This window comes from Pan troglodytes, chromosome 5 (genome assembly GCF_028858775.2).
Source record: "Pan troglodytes isolate AG18354 chromosome 5, NHGRI_mPanTro3-v2.0_pri, whole genome shotgun sequence".
Classification (NCBI taxonomy): Eukaryota; Metazoa; Chordata; class Mammalia; order Primates; family Hominidae; genus Pan; species Pan troglodytes.
This window is the reverse complement of record NC_072403.2, coordinates 120,486,402-120,503,381: the sequence shown is the minus strand read 5'-3', so window position 1 is coordinate 120,503,381 and position 16,980 is coordinate 120,486,402. Positions and strand designations below refer to the sequence as shown.

At 42.1% G+C, this 16,980-nt stretch overlaps 1 protein-coding gene across 5 annotated transcripts in view; it reads right to left on the bottom strand.

Moving 5' to 3' along the window:
• Window positions 1-16,980, bottom strand: part of FOXO3 (forkhead box O3) — a 125,551-nt gene that overhangs the window by 98,403 nt on the left and 10,168 nt on the right. Inside the window, exon 1 of one of the 5 annotated variants that reach the window (XM_054686187.2) lies at window positions 607-16,717. The exons of the other annotated variants lie outside the window; for them this stretch is intronic. Within the exon in view, the coding sequence (XP_054542162.1) occupies window positions 607-675 (69 nt within the window). The 5' untranslated portion in view covers window positions 676-16,717. Of the gene's footprint in view, window positions 1-606; window positions 16,718-16,980 lie in introns of those variants that run through there. 5 annotated transcript variants of the gene reach the window in all.

Sequence of the window (16,980 nt, the reverse complement as noted above, 5' to 3'; positions counted from 1 at the left end):
GAAATGGAGTGAGCAGGCTGGGTTTATATTCACTCTGTCACTCAGAAGCTGGGTGAGCTTGGTCAACCTGGTCCACCAAATACCTACTGAACCAGTCATGGGCCAGACCCAGCTGTTAGCCTCAGTTTCTTCAGAAATTAAAAACGAATAGGCTGGGCATGGTGGCTCACACCTTTGAGAGGCACTTTGAGAGGCCAAGGTGAGAGGATTGCTTGAGCCCAGGAGTTCAAGACCAGTCTAGGCAACACAGCAAGGCCTCATCTCTACTAAAAAAAAAAAAAAATAATAATAATAATAATAATAATATTTACCTTCAGGTTTATAGTGAGAATGGTGCTCAATAAATGTTAATGCAATTTCCTCACCAACTCCCATTCCCTGATGCCCTGCTTCATGAGAACAAGAGTCTTGTCTCATGCCCAGAATCACACTGGAGGGTCGAGTACACCAATACACTGCTGTTGGGGACCAACTACATACCAGCCCCCTGGTCTTCCCCTCAACCATCCCCTTCTGCTACGTCCCTGCCACTTCTCAGTATTGACAATTTCTTATGCCAGGGTTTTTGTCTTCTGCCCTTCCCTTCTGCTTCCTCAGTTTTCCTACCTGTCCAGGGTTTCCTCCCATAGGGTCCTCCAAGAACCTTCCCAAAGAAACTGATCCATACTGCTTCATCTGTAAATCCTAGTCACTCCTAAGTTTGGAGCCATTCATACTCAGTCTAGCTCATGTTACGTCAAAAAAATATTCACAAGGCCAGATAGGTGAACATAGATACATCACTGAGGAATGAACACTGAAACTAATGGACTGGCTCATTACCTCAGAGAACCAAGTTTCAAGCAGGAGAATGTCGTTTATTAGATCAGTGTTCTCTTTATGATGTCCCAAGAGAAAAAGTTTCTAAGTAACACAAAAAGCCACGCTACTTCTGTTTTCATTTAAAGGCAGTTATAAGTTTGGAAGCTAATCTTATGTCCCTTCTTGCTCCAGCTGCTATGAAACTCAAGAGTGAAATGTGTCACCTAATTCTGGTACCTGTCAAGTACTATGTTGTCCTTCACCCTCAGGCTTCATCTCTTAATACTGCACATATTTTTGTAAGCTGTCATTCCAAGGAGGAACATAAACAAGTTTGGAATTAACATCTTTGGGGAAAAGTGATCTTTGCTTTTCCAGAGGCTTGAGGCCTTCCAGGACTGGCAGGTCTGTGTCTATTTCAGAGGCAGTGAAAAAGTAGGAAGCCGGCTGAGAAAGTGGAATAGCATGTGGTAGAAGCTGACCTTAGGCATGTGTCCCTCATTTCTCTTCCATGGACCCTTGAAGGAGACATAAGGGCAGCAGCCAGAGTGACAGCCACTGGGGCAGCACGCCCACCACTTTGCAGACACCTCTAAGCACAGAGCGATTTTGTATGCTACTGAGCCCAGTGTGTTTTAAGTGGTTTAGAGTTTCATTCAGCTAAAATCTAGAAGGTTACAGACTAATGGAATAATAATAACGATACCTTTTCCTAAGGCACCCTAAGTAGCCTCTGAAGCACTCTAATGGGAGGTAAAAGGCATCTTTACATTGAAGGAAAGCATGGGGCACACCTTGCAGACTCCCAGCTGTCTCAGGATCAAGAGCCCAGCCCTGTTCTGCTGAAGCGCTGAGTAAGAGGGCAGAGGGCCTTCCTGGATAGTGAAGGAGCCATGGCCTCCCTGCCAACTTGGGCTCCAATCTCAATAATGCACAGCTGGTCCCCAGGCCCTGATCCACTTTGAGATCTTTCAGGCCTGGATTTTGGTGCTTTCAGCAAAATCTAAACTCCAAGTGGGAAACCTCTGCTCCCCAGGAGCTGGGAAAATAAATAAGATGGCAAAGATTCTTCATGGCTTGAAGATTTTGGAGATAGCAATTCTTGGTGGCAAAGCAAGTGCCAAAGCCATAGATCAGGAATTCAACTTCTCATTTCAAAACGGGCCAGCTCTACCACCCTGTGCAGGCTACCATGTTTCAACTGCATCACTATGAAATAAGGTAAGATTCTTGTCTTTTACCTCTCACTATAGTACTATTGAGGCTATTCAGAGCTCCTTAGGAAAGGCTATCATTATTGTTATTCTATTAGTCTACAACCTCCTAGATTTTAGCCAAATGAAAATCTAAACCATTTTAAATAAACATTGGACTCAGTATCATCCAAAATTGGCTCTACATCCTAGTAAATGCAAGTTTCCAGATGGCAAGATTCTAGGTGAAATCATCAAAATACTACATAAGTGCCACTCATCATTACGTGCCTTCCACTCGTTAATTCACCCAACACTCTGCATGTTAGGGATGAACCAAGTTATCTCCTTTACAAAAAGCAGACTCAGTATCCTTTCATGGTTACACAAACAAAAGCAAAGCCAATGCGAAAGGATGGACAACTCCCACCTCCCTGAAACCTGCAATCCATCATGCAGGGTCTGTTTTTTTATCACTTTTCCTTGAGGGTTGCAAAACTTCTGCAAGGAATTCTTTGATTACAGTAATACTTTTATCAACAAAAAAAATGAACTCCAACAACACCCTGTATTGTCAGAAATTTCATTATCAAAGGTGAAAATACTGAATGATGGCAGAGATACATGCCAGGATGCACAGTTCAGCAAGACTTCCCTTCTTTCTAGGCAAGGTGGATTAGTGCCATCTCCCAAGAAAAACAACTTTCTGTTTGCATATCCCTATCACCCACTATACTGCAGACTCATCAGAAGCAATGCCCACTTGTATGTCCATCTTTATTCCATGCATTACCGTGCCGGCAGAATGAAACTAAATGGATGAATAACCATGGCTGTGACCTATGAAGCACGCCCCCATATGATCAAGTCACATGAGCCCTGGACGTGTATACTTTTCCCTGAGTTTAGGCCTGGACCAGCACAGGCTGCAGAAGCCAGCACCACTGCCACCAACCCATACTGCTGAAGGACCAGAACTTCCAACCATCTGGGTGACCAACAAAACTCTGTCTACGAGAATTATACTCAGAAAATGTGCTGTATTTTTATTTACCTTTAAAGCACACACAGATTGCTTCACCACAGCACTGAAATCTTATTTGCCACAGACCTTTCAATAATCGGCAATGAGACTGAAATCTTGGTAACATTTAAAGTGACTAGAAGTGGCATTTTGGCTATCAGTGCCAAAGCCAAACAAATTCCTTATTCCAGAGACTGCCAAACTTCTCCAGTGCCTGAAGAAGAGCTTAGCATTATCAGACTTTAACAGTTACAGAAAGCTGCTTTGGGGGCTTAATTCCCAATAAAAGATATCCAAGTGTACCAAACATTATTTAATATGTGGGTTGCCCAGCATTAAGACTGGTGAAACTGCAAATTTCTCTTGCAGCCAACTGCTGCCCATTAAAGCCACTGATCCAGCTTATGTGCCCACTCCTCTGGCACACAGTAACTAATTCTTGGAAACATTACATGCAATATACTTCTTTCCCAAAGTCACAACCATCAAAGTTACAACCACTCAGAAAACTCAGGCCCCATCACTCTGGATAATAGGGCTACCACCGGGCAATCCTTCTTCAAGGTTCAAAGGTTTATTAGGTAGCATTTTGGCTGCCTGTTGTCTCCCATCGCTACCTTTTCACCGAATGCCCCCACACCAGCCACAGTGAAATAAAAAGCCTAGTTCTTCCCTAGAAAATAAAGTAGTGAGTCTGAAGCGAGGACTGTATCCAGGCACATTACAGATGTTCATGAGACAGCTGCAGATCTTCCTCAGCAAGAATGGTGGTGACCACGCAGTCAGTTTACAGGTAAGAGTGACCCCACTGGGTGGTTTCAAGTAACCTCCTTTACATCTTTGATCCTTAATATCCTCATCCAGAAAATAAAGGGTAAGTCAGATGACATCCAAGGCACTGCGTTTCAGGACTCAGGAGTTCCATCATCAATTTGGCATTAATTTGCATCTCAGATTAGTCCTTCCCCTAGAAAATCCCTCAGGAAGCAGTCCAGGTGAGATGAACAGGGGAACATTAGGGACATAAAGCAGGGCTGCTGAGAAGGGGGTACCGAGAGTCACATGGAAGGCAGTTACACCCAACAAGAATGTGAATAACAGACCCAGCAGGTGGACTGGCCTACCGTCCTGTTTTTCCTGGGTCAGTCAGCTTTCCCATCTTAATATACAGCTACACACTCAGAAACAAGAGAAAAAATACTCAAAGTCTGCCCTAAAAACTGTCTCCTTGGGGAAAAAAAAATAACCCCACTGCTTAACATCCCTTCAAAGCTGTCATCTACTATCTCCATGACAAAAACCTAACAAAGGGATTAAGGTAACCAGAATAAATGCATTATCTGACAAATGGTTCATTTACTTTCTTTTAGGAACATCTCTGTTTACATGGCAGGAAACACAAAATTTTTATTTTAAAAAGTCCAGCAACTGTTTAAAATGTTATTGGTCTGGACTGAGCAAAGGGATGTTACTGAGTTCTTACAACTGGATATAAAGATTCCCAGGTGACTTCACAGATGAAAATCTGCCTCCTGGGACAACAACAACACAGGGCTGGGAACTCTTACTTCTATTCAGCCCAAGCCTGCTGGGCCTGCTTCCCACACCTAGCACATAAGATGTTTAGGATGATCCCTAGATTTCACCTAAAAGCAGCTGGTAGGCACTTATTTAGGTGGCTAGTAAATAAATGGCCTACACCAAGCCAGTGAAGAAAGGGCCAATGTCCTTTATTCCTGTGAGGGTTAGGAGTGCAGGAAAAATACGTTGTCCCTATATGACAGTTAAAACTGTTTATATAATATTCCAAAAATAGCTGACATTCTTTGTAGGGCTTTTTTTCTTGGAGAGTATGCAGCCTATATTTTTAAACATTAAGAAAGCTTTATCTTTACCATTTATCTCAGAAAAAAATGGAGACACTTTTTATTTTTCATGCAGATGAGAAATACCAGACAACCAAGTTTTTTTAAACAAAGTCTTGGCAGCGAGCCACAGATCATTTTTCATGAAAGGGAGATAATGGGAGAAAGATGGCATGGCAGTTTCCTATTTCTTTCCTCTCGTTCCTTTGCCCATCAAACACTGAAGACTTTGGGAGATTTAGTTCACAGACAGAATGCCTCTCTCACCTTGACAAAGAAGAAATGATTCATAATGCTGAACTCTTTGGAAGGCACTATCAAAACACAAAACTTTTGTTTTTAAACTACTCCAAAACCACAAAATAACTTTGCTTTCCTCCTTTTCCTTCCAGTATAGAAAGAACTGCAGTGGTTCACTTGCCTCCCCAAAGTGTCTCAATGGTTCCATGACTGAAACTGAAAGTAAATCTGCTTGCATTTTAAATTATAAAGCAGGCTCATTAATGATATTGCTTAATCAGCAGTACATATGTGTTGTTTGATAATGTTCTTTGAAGAAATTTCATAACGGCTTAACTCTTCCAAACCCAGCCATCACCCCTAATATTTCATCACAATCACACAACTACAACCCTCCAGCCTCTGCCAAGGTATTCTGACTGGGCTGCCTTCCATGCTCCTCAACCCCCATTTGCCAATCCAGTTATTACCCCTGTCCTCCACAGTTTGGCCTCCTCCTACTGCTTCCATCTTTCAACATCTGCCTGTTACAGTCACCTTCTTAAACCACCATATACAATGTCCTGGGCCTAATTTAAACTGTGAAGCAGATCCAAAGAAAAGAATGAAAACTAGACCCAAATGACCCACTGGCTTCCAAGCACGATGTCGCTGTTCAACAAAAGATGATATACAATTAGTCTGCTTCAACTTCCACAGAAGGGGCAGGGGCAGGGAGAGAAAGCAATGACTACAGGAAAGTTTAAGTGCAGTTTAGAGTAAACTCATCTATCTGTCTCATTTCTGAATCTGCGAAAGATGAGCTGGGTCACCCTTCCTGGAATATCACTTACATCTGCTCTAGAGCCTGGAGAAAAAAGGCAGTTTGAAGTGTCCCATCCCTAAGAATAACCACACTTCACAAGAGTACAAGTCTGAAAAGCCTTTTGTGTTCAATGTGAATGCTTGTCTACAACCTAACACTCAAGTCTGTTCTTTCTATGGGTTCTCAAACAATGACAGCTAGGTAGAACACATCTACAATTCTAACGGATCATGCAAACTCCCTTCCTTTCTCTTCTTTTAAACCAAAATGGGAAATATGATAGAAAAGAACAAGCCAGTGAGGTCTCAGTATTACAAAATCAAGATCCCTGAAGCTTGGATAAATTGACTTTGGAGTTTCCTTAGTCAAAGTGGAGACATACTGATACAGGAGTCCCACTTCTATCACTTACCAACTATGTGGCCTCAGCCAAGTCACTTAGCCATTTTGTACCTCAGTTTCCTCATGAGTAAAGAGAAAGAGCTAAGGCTGGGCACGGTGGCTCACGCCTGTAATCCCCACACTTTGGGAGGCCAAGGTGGGTGGATCATGAGTTCAGGAGTTTGAAATGTGTAAACACCAGCCTGGCCAACATAGTGAAACCCCGCCTCTACTAATTAGCCAAGCACGGTGGTGGGCACCTGTAATCCCAGCTACTTGGGAGCCTGAGGCTAGTAAATTGCTTGAAACCAGGAGGCAGAGGTTGTGGTGAGCCGAGATCACACCACTGCACTCCAGCCTGGGCAACAGAGTGAGACTCTATCTCAAAAAAAAAAAAAAAAAAAAAATGAAGAAGAGCTAATACGCATAAAGCTCAACAGTGTCTGGCACACTGCTAATAAATGTTCGATTAACCGTAGCTTTTAGTTACAGCCATGAAAATGATAGATAAATCTAAGGTTATGACTGTATACATCACACCCATTCACACCAACACAGAAGGAAGATTTAGCCCTTTTTGCCCCTTTTGGGCAGGGAGGAATTAAGAGTTTTCAAACTTCAACTCTGTAATTCAGCAGCACATAGAAGTCAGGACACCGACCGTCTCAAAACCAGAGGCCTCCTCTATAGCCTCCTTAAGGAAATGTTCAAAGAGGGGTCAAGCAGGTGATGTCCCTCATTATCTCCAGGTCTGAGACACAGAAGCCAAGGACTGGGGGTTTCTCTGGGCTGAGAGACAAGCCTTCTGGACTGCTACTGGGCAGGCTTTATTCCTGGACTGCTACCAGATGTTTTACTCCTCTGTGAAAGTGATCCTGATGCCAGATCCTTTCAAGATACCCTCTCTCCTTGCCCCCAGAACATGCAAGCAGAGGCCCATGCTTTGGGAAAACCAAAATGGATGAGCAACTGACATGTGTTGACACATTTCACCTGTGAGTGGTGATGGCTCTGGAAAGGATCCTACTGTCCCCAGCACTTCCAGGGCCCACCAGCTGTATCTGACTTCCAATGTGTACAAGTCCCTGGTACTCTCCTGGAGTTCAGTTTGGAATGCTGTTCACAGTTAACAGCACAATATTTTGGACTTTCCTCCAAACTCTGACCCCAGACAGAAGTCCCTCAGTGCAGCTTTCCCTTCCATGTGGACCTTCTGATGTTGTTCCAACACCAAACCTGCCTTCTTGACCCTTCCCAGGAATCTTGGTGAATCTGAGGAAAGTGACTGGCCTGCCCTACCCACTCCCCCAAGAAGAAAACCCAGATCACTGCACCTCGGAGGCTTAGCACTCAAGCCATATCATCTTGGATACGGCTTCATGTACGAAAAGGAATGACACTAACAGCAGAATGAACTGTAATCCAAAGTCATCCTGCTGGAGTTTGTTTTGTTTTGTTTTAGTGTTTATGAATCTCAGGCAACATTCTGAAGCAGCTGGTAAAAGACCCTCACATGAACATCCAGAACTGGCCAACCCACTGTGTTTTGCACTATTTACATTCCTAAAGCCACCAGCTAGGTTTGATATAGCTAGCTGATCATGAGGCCCTGCTTAATGGACTACAGAGTCCAATGATACTGACAAGCAGCATACTTGTTTGGATCTGTACCTGGTTCCACCTGTGGTGCAAGAGGTCGTGTGCCTTTTAGGATCCTGAGCCGAGGTGAATGTCCCGCCTTACCTCTGACTTCATCACGAGAGCCGTGTCACTCTCCCCTTCACTGCACTGAGCCTCTCACACTGATTACACCCAGCACATTTTTATCTTATCTTTCTCTCACATGTCCCATGTCTGTCTGGGGATGAGTCAGTGCAACTACTCCCGTCTGATAGTGGTTTTAAAACTAGGAATGTCCTCAAAAGACCAAAACAAACAAGAGAAAAAGATCACACACACAAAAAGACATGAATCCAACCTAAACACAAGTTCTGTGAACACAATATATGCACTAAGGTGAACATGTGGTTTCCTCTATACACCTGAGTGGATCCTTTATTGCTGTGATCCTGAGAGGTGAGTATCCTTGCCTTGTACAGAAGGCTACAGAGCAGCACAGATCTGTGGGAAGTCCAAAATACTCAAGGGGCCAAAGCTTTGTTATATTTCAACAGATACCACCATATTTTTTCCCCATTTTTGCCATGATTCTGAAGCCAAGATGGCAAGCGATGTTAAGATTTTTTACTCCTATCACCAGAATAATTCCACAGACTTAGCAAACGACTTTAAAAGAGTGGTTCTGAACCCTCAGCTTGCAGTAGAATCACCTGGAGGGCTTGTTAAAGAGTTTCTGATTTAGTCTGTGCGGAGTAAGCCTGAGAATCTGCGTGATGTTCCTACGTGATGTTGAAAGTTCCTATGTGATGCTGACGCTGCTGAGCTAGGGACCACTTGGAGAACCATTACCTTCAAACATCAGGATATGGTGGAATCTTCTGGTATATCAGATTAGGTTGCACAAAAGAATAGTAAGTTTATATCTCTCAGTTTTCAAGTCTTATGCAATGACTTAAAACAGCACCATCTCTTCTTAAAAATTCCTGAAAACTTCAAAGTAACTTAACTAGGGTCCAGTAGAGACTAGAAAAATGAGTGGGAGTTGGAAACTAAAGACATCACATGCATTTATATTAAAGGAGACCCCAGTTAAACACAGTTTGTTAAGTGATAATAATGCTCTTGCCCTTAGAAGCCAACCTTACTCTTTAATCCCAACTTTACAGCACTCCTTGTCATGTGGAGCTTCCTATGGAGGAGAGGGCTGAAATGCATCTAAAAGTCAGTACTAAAATAGCTGATAACTTCCACAGCCAAAATCTAATGTCTCTAAGATAGAGGCACTCAATCCTGGCTATACATTATCACCACGTGGGAAGCTTAAAAAACATAGATGCCCAGGCCCCATACCTAGAGATTCTGACCTAACTGCCTTAGGATGGTACCTAGGCACTGGTGGTTTTGAAAGCTCTTCAGGTGATTCTAAAATGCAGCCAGGGTTAAAAACCACTGATGTAGGAGTAAGGTGACCAGTGGATAGGAAAGAGAAGGGGAATAAGCCCTCTTTAGACAATGTGTAGTAGATATAAAAGGAAAAGTCAAAAATGGAACAGCAGCCAGGAGTGACCAGGACAAGTGAAACCGAGGTTACTATGTTAGATTCTGTGAAGCTGATCTAGAGATCAACTCAATGTTGGCTGTCTCAGGTTCAAAAATCAGAAATGGCTAGACCATCAAGGAAGTACCCTCATGTGCCAAAGACTTGATAACAGTCCAAAGAACATGCCAGGAAACCCTCTTAATAAGGTATACTATTTTTTTTTTTAGAAGAGTTACTAAGAACTTGGGGCAAAGAACTTTTAACTTTTCACAAATCATTTAAAGGTTCAACTTTGAAATCATATACCAAAAAAACAATAAAATTTCTCCCTCAGCAAAATTAACTGTTTTTTTAAACGGGGAAAGAAGAGGGAAGAGATTAAAGAAGTAACTCTCAGAGCACTCAATAGCTGCAATCATCCTCCCAGTAACCACACTGACAAATGGGTTTTCAAAGCTGTAAAATCATGTGATGCAAATGATAAAGTTATTTTCTTCTCTTCCTTCTTGGCCAGCACAGACACATGAGGTAACAAGCTGAAAAAAAAATTTTTGAAAGCTTTATGATCCTGTTTAAGGCAGAACAATGAACACAAAAGAAACTAGCTAGAACTACTCAGTCAATGGAAAGAGCAAGGACTCTCCAGGCAGGCAACAAAGATGTCAGGTGAAAATCATCTCTGCTCACATCAACAGGGCAAACACTGGGAGCCCAGAGATAAAAATCCAGATGTATTTCCACTGCATTATAAGCTAAACAGATTCATCCATTTAAATTTTTTTTGGCTGATGAGAAAACTTAGATGTGGATAAAGCTGCATCTTAAAAATGAGAATTGTAATTTCTGATTGAAACATTAATCTGGTAAACAATTTATTTTAAAGCCAACTTAGAAGACACAGTTTTCACTAGCAGCACCAGTTACCTTTCCTAATTTAACACATGGCACCTTGCTTATTCAGCACAGGTTGCTGATAAATTAACTCAAAGCATTCACTGATTTTATGAGACTATTGGAATAAACTTCTCTTCCCAATAAGCCTCTTCCCAAGGAACACCTACTAAAAATTATGTCCACAGTCAAATGCTGAACTTGACCTTAACAAATGACATGAAGGGTAAGTATGATAAAACCTAAAATATGGCCCAAATCACCTAGTCTTTCAGTCTGAAATAAGGATCTTTCTTGTAAGGGGAGGAGACTAAATAGGACTGATTTAGATAATTCAGTTCAGCAGAGGACATGCGTCTATTCAAAAAGAAGGCTGTAAACTTATCTTTATTGGACAGGCTTGGAGAGAGAAGGGCTGATCAAGGCCACTAATTTCAAGAAACAGTATACTAGCTCACCTAGGAAATTATCTATCATGAGCTTAAGAGTCCATGTGTTCTAAAGCAAACATGCTCACACCAGCATCAGCTCGAAGATAACTTTAAAATAATCAGGCCTATGACATTTTCGTAAGTCAATTCCAGGCTTTTCAGGGTTACATAAATGATGCACCTCATCTAAGTGATCATTATTATTTTAAAGAAATTTGAAAGAATGTTTGAGTTCAGAGCTTCAGTTTTTACTTAAAATTATCTTGCCCAAAATGTTATTCGTCTGTGGGCCTCAATCTGCATGACAGGTATATTCATACATGGCACATTAATACTGTTAATGGAACTATATTGAAAGTGAATAAAGATTTGTTCTCCTTTTCATCCTACCAACTGAAGTTTTTCTACTGCAAAAACAAAGACAACAAAAACCCATATCCAATTCGGACTCAAATGCAAAAGTATGAAGGATGAGATAAACAAGTCCTTGGTTTGGAAATAAATGTTGGTGGGAAGCCCTAGAACAGCTATGTGTAAGATAAAAACTCTGGAAGACCCATCGCAACGCTTTTAAATTAGGTAGTTTTGTTTTGTTTTCAGTGATTTATCAACAGGAAATGTTCAAATGAAGAGATCTAGGGAAAGTGTTTTACTCTATGAAACCATCACAGTATCAGAAGAAAATAATCTACATCGAGGTTTTTCTTTTCTTTTTTTTTTTTTAGGTATTAAGTAAAATAAAATAGGAAGAAAAGGGGGGAAGGTAAGCAGGAGGCTTTAAACATCACTCAGCCCAAGCTTAATATGAAATATGGAACCAAAGCAATTATGCTGATAATTTATGATGAAAGAAATATCATTTTTAAAAATCAATGATTAGGACACTTCAGGAAAAAAGTAGTTTTGTGATTGGAATTACCTGAATTAATGACTTAACTGTCCACTTGATCTTTTTAATGTAGTAAAAAGGGAGAACCAGTTTTCAAGGAGACAAGTTCAATTGTATTTAATTTTATGTCCTCCTTACACTTCAGGCTTGTACCCAGAGTTGTCCCTTTAAAAGTCCACAGTGGCACTGCCAACTTCTATTGCAGCTGCCTCCAGCCACAGTCCTCCCCTGCATGCTGTTATACTCAGTTATCAGGTAGCATCCTTCTGCCTGCTCACGTTTATCACAGAGTTTCAGTCTATCCTCTGGACATTATCCAGACACTACTTACCTATCTTTACTATGAAACTGAGAGTTCTGTAATTTTTTTCCAACATACACAGAACAATATGGGATAATTAGCATTCTATTCTGTTAACTACATTTTATCTTACGGCACTGCCTTCCTGTGGCCAATTAAAACCACCATTTTAGGTCTTATTCATACATATTTTTACCTTGAAGACAAAAGCAAGTAGGCTCTTCAGTAGAGATAAACACTAACCTGGCCAGCAACTTGCATTATGCAACATTTTCTGTCTCTATCTTGGCAGCCTGCTTTTAAAGCCGTCACTAACTGCATTGCAAAGAGACGACCACCTCACAAAATATTTTTAATATCTTTCATTATGATTTCTGATTTGGCAGCAAAACTTCTGCCAAGAACTCCTTGTAAATGCTTTTTTTTTCCTGAAATCTGCTTTTCTTGATGTTGCTGCCTGCATTCATCTACGTGCTTGAAGCCTATAAAAGCACAGATATCCTACTGTCCCAACACAGAAATTTCTGCGATAAGGCCCCATCCCAAAAGATTTCTACCTACCATGCGTCACTCTATTCTTCTAAATAATACACTGTGCATCTGACCCATAGTAAACCATGATCACACCTGGCAGTGACCAAAGAGAACTGCAGAATCACCAAACCAACAGGTTTCTGACAGAATTCTCAAGCCATTCCTACTCTCCCATTAAAGACCCAGGTACGCGCTAATTCTTCTTCTTTTTTTTTTTTTTTTTTTTTTTTGAGACAGAGTCTCGCTCTGTCGCCCAGGCTGAAGTGCAGTGGCGTGATCTCAGCTCACTGCAACCTCCGCCCCTCCAGGTTTAAGCAGTTCTCTGCCTCAGCCTCCGGAGTAGCTGGGATTACAGGCATGTGCCACCACGCCCAGCTAATTTTTTGTATTTTTAGTAGAGACGGGATTTCACCATCTTGGTCAGGCTGGTCTTGAACTCCTGACCTCATGATCCACCTGCCTCAGCCTCCCAAAGTGCTGGGATTACAGGCGTGAGCCGCCGCGCCCGGCCAATATCATAAGTCTTTATTATTATCATTACTTATTTATTTTTGAGACGAAGTCTTGCTCTTGTCCCCCAGGCTGGAGTAAAATGGTGTGATCTTGGCTCACTGCAACCTCCACCTCCCGGGTTCAAGCGATTCTCCTGCTTCGGCCTCCTGAGTAGCTGGGATTACAGGCGCCAGCCACCACACCCAGCTAATTTTTTGTATTTTTAGTAGAGACGGGATTTCACCATGTTGGCCAGGCTGGTCTCAAACTCCTCACCTCAGGTGATGCTCCCGCCTCAGCCTACCAAAGTGCTGGTATTACAGGCGTGAACCACTGTGCCCAGCTAATTCTTAAAAGTTATTTAGCTCATGCAAAAATCAAGGGAAGGAGCCTAAATAACGGAGCCAAGTTCACTTCCCACCAGCACACAGAGAGGTGCTGTTACTCAGAGTCAGCACAACTCTGAAGATGAGCATTCAAGATGGAGTCAGAAGGATTAAGGTGGGGATTCCTGGGGACAGAGGTAAAGAATGCAGCATAGAGTAGAAACTTTTTAAATGGCAGCTCTTTATTTACTTACTTACTTATTTATTTATTTTTGAGACAGAGTCTCCCTCTGTCACCCAGGCTGGAGTGCAGTGGCATGATCTCGGCTCATTGCAAGCTCCGCCTCCTGGGTTCATGCCATTCTCCTGCCTCAGCCTCCCAAGTAGCTGGGACTACAGGTGCCCGCCACCACACCCAGCTAATTTTTTTGTATTTTTAGTAGAGATGGGGTTTCACCGTGTTAGCCAGGATGGTCTGGATCTCCTGACCTCGTGATCCGCCCACCTCAGTCTCCCAAAGTGCTGGGATTACAGGCGTGAGCCACCGCGCCGGCCAAAAGCTCTTTAATTTCTTGTTGTACCCCACCCAAAGTCCCACCCACACTCCAGGAGACAGGAAAGTATACTAGAAAAGGCAGATGCTCCCAAGTCAGAGAGCCCTGGGTTTGGATCCCAAGCAAGTTACTTTCACCTTCCTGAACCATTTCCTTGTCTTTAAACTGAGGCTTACATTTAAATGCCTATCTTATAGAATCAATATTAGACGTAAAAAACCTAGTTGAGTAACGGGCACATAATAAGGGCTCAATAAATCACAGCTACTATTATTGTCATTATTAGTATAAATAGGCTAGAAAATGTCTTGTGTAGACTCTTTTTATTGCAAAAACTAAACATATCTCTAATATAACCCTGACACCCCTCCCCAAAAATATAATTTTAAAATATGAGAATAAACAGATGCAATTCTGATTCTTAAATGTCTGAACATTTCAAGCCAAACACCTACTGGGTACCTACAAGATATCTACTGCTACTGCTGCTGTTTCTGTGAGGACAACCACTCCATGTTCTATGCTTTAAAAGAAGAGCTGGTTTTTTGAATGTAAATATAAACAGAGCAGACGTAAGCCTGAAGGACCAAGTGTGTGAGACTCTGCAAGGCTTGAACCAACCATAGGACACACTGAGGGGACTCCAGAGAGATTTGGATTAGCCTTACTACCATCACTGATGGCAGTGAACATGGTATGCCTCCATCTTCTCAAGCCCTGACAGGGCCAAAAGGAGGCTTCTTCTTCCACACTATTCTTCCACTGAGGATCCTTGGCTTCTCCCTCCCCTCCCCTCAAAGACAGACTCTTCTACACCAAAGCCCTCAGCCAGATTTCATGGACTTACTGTAAACCTCAAGTCCACAATCAACAAGCACGGCCATACTGTCAGTTCACAAAACAGGCAGAGAAAAAGAAATTCAGTAAGGAGGGGGACAAGGGGGAAGGACACACCTTATTCAAAATGCAAAAGAGGGACATGTTCTAGTAGCTCTAACTGGGAAATCAAGGAAAATTCATGCCTCCCTCTGTCCTCACTGCAGGATTAAAAAAAGACAAAATGTAGATGACAAGAAAGTAGCCTATGAATGATTATTAACACTTTGATTTGAATCTAAATAAAGTCTTTTTATTCTTCTCCATCTGCAACTCTGCCATTCCCACTCTTCTATCCCTAGGCTCCTAGGTTACTTTCTTAGGACTGCCATAACGAATTACCATGAATTTCAGGGCTTAAAACAACAAAAATTCATTCTTTCTCAGTCCTGGAGGCTAGAAGTCCAAAATCAAGGCGTTGGCAAAGCCATGCTCGCTGGGAAGGCTCTAGGGGAGGATCTTTTCTTGCCCCTACCAGCTTCTGGCGGCTCCTGGCAATCCTTGGTGTTCTTTGGCTTATAACTGCATCACTCTAACATTTGTCTCCAACTTCCCACGGCCTTATTTGGGTCTCTATGTATTTTCTCCTCTACTTATACACACCAGTCACTGGATTTAGGACCCACCCTAAGCCGATATGACTTCACTTTAATTTAACTAATTACTTCAGGAAAGATCCTATTTCCCAGTAAGGTCACCATTCTAAAGTTCCAGGAAGACATGAATTTTAGAGGAACTCTATTTAACCCTCTCCAACTGCCATGTCAAAAATAAACCCCCACCACCAAAATATGGGGCATAGTGGAGGGAGGTGAGAAACCGATACAGCATTACAGAATTACAAAAAGTTCAAAGTTACAGTAGTCTCCTGTAGATCCATGACTATTCATTTTTGAATTGGAAATAATGTTGTTCTTACTTTTTACCTTACCTTTCTCTCTTACCTGAGAGAAATATACATACATACACTTCTCTCACCCATGAGCAACTGTGAAGCTTTGGAAAATATCAAAAGTCCCAATCAAAATAGCACTAAAACACAGAACATCCCACTGATCCAGACACGTGACTACTCTGTAAAAATTTGGTGTTAGGTATAAATGAACATGTAGTATCAGGAACTAAGTAGCAAAAAGATGAAAGGCAGGAGAGGATATTTTTCAGTTAAAAGCACTCTCATTTAATGATCTAGGAGTGGGAAGTAAATCATGGGTCTTAGAAGACCAAGGTTTCCTTTAAAACACTTGCTTTAAGTTTTTAATCTCCACACCCCCTCTCCTAAATTTTCCTTTTCTAATGATGACAATAAACTTACATGGAAACACTATATATCAGAGTTCTTTAAAAAATAATCAAGGTATTATTTTAGCTGTGTGTAGAAAAAAATACTTGACATCAGCTTAAAGACTTGTGTACTCCCTCTGCTGGCTCTGAATTTAAAGTAAATTCAAAATACCTTCAAGGGCTAACTTAACTAACTTCACTAGACATCTGAAATACAAGGAAGGCTGGTTGCAGGGGCTCACGTTTATAATCCCAGCACTTTAGGAGGCCCAAGTAAGAGGATCGCTTGAACCCAGGAGTTTGAGACCAATCTGGCAACAAAGTGAGACCTCATATCTCTACAAAAAAAACATAAAATTAGCTGGGTGTCGTGGCGCTCATTAGTAGTCCCAGCTACTAGGGCAGCTGAGTCAGGAGGATCATAGCTCTCTACAGAGAGAGCCAGGAGTTTGAAGCTGTGGAGAGCTATGATTGTGCCACCGCACTCCAGCCTAGGTGACAGAGCAAGGCCTTGTCTCAAATAAAAAATTTAAAATAAAAATACACAAGGGAGCCGGGTGCAATGGCTCATGCCTGTGATCCCAGCACTTTGGGAGGCCGAGGCAGGCAGATCATGAGGTCAGCAGATCGAGACCATCCTGGCTAACACAGTGAAACCCCGTCTCTAATAAAAATACAAAAAATTAGCTGGGAGTGGTGGCGAGCGCCTGCAGTCCCAGCTGCTTGGGAGGCTGAGGCAGGAGAATGGCATGAACCCAGGAGGCGGAGCTTGCAGTGAGCCAAGATCATGCCACTGCACTCCAGCCTAGGCGACAGAGCGAGATTCTGTCTCAAAAAAAAAAAAACAACAAAAACAAAAACAAAAAAACACGCAAGGGAAAACATGATGTGGATTCTTCCACCCCACCCCACCCCCTAATGGTTTTCAAACAA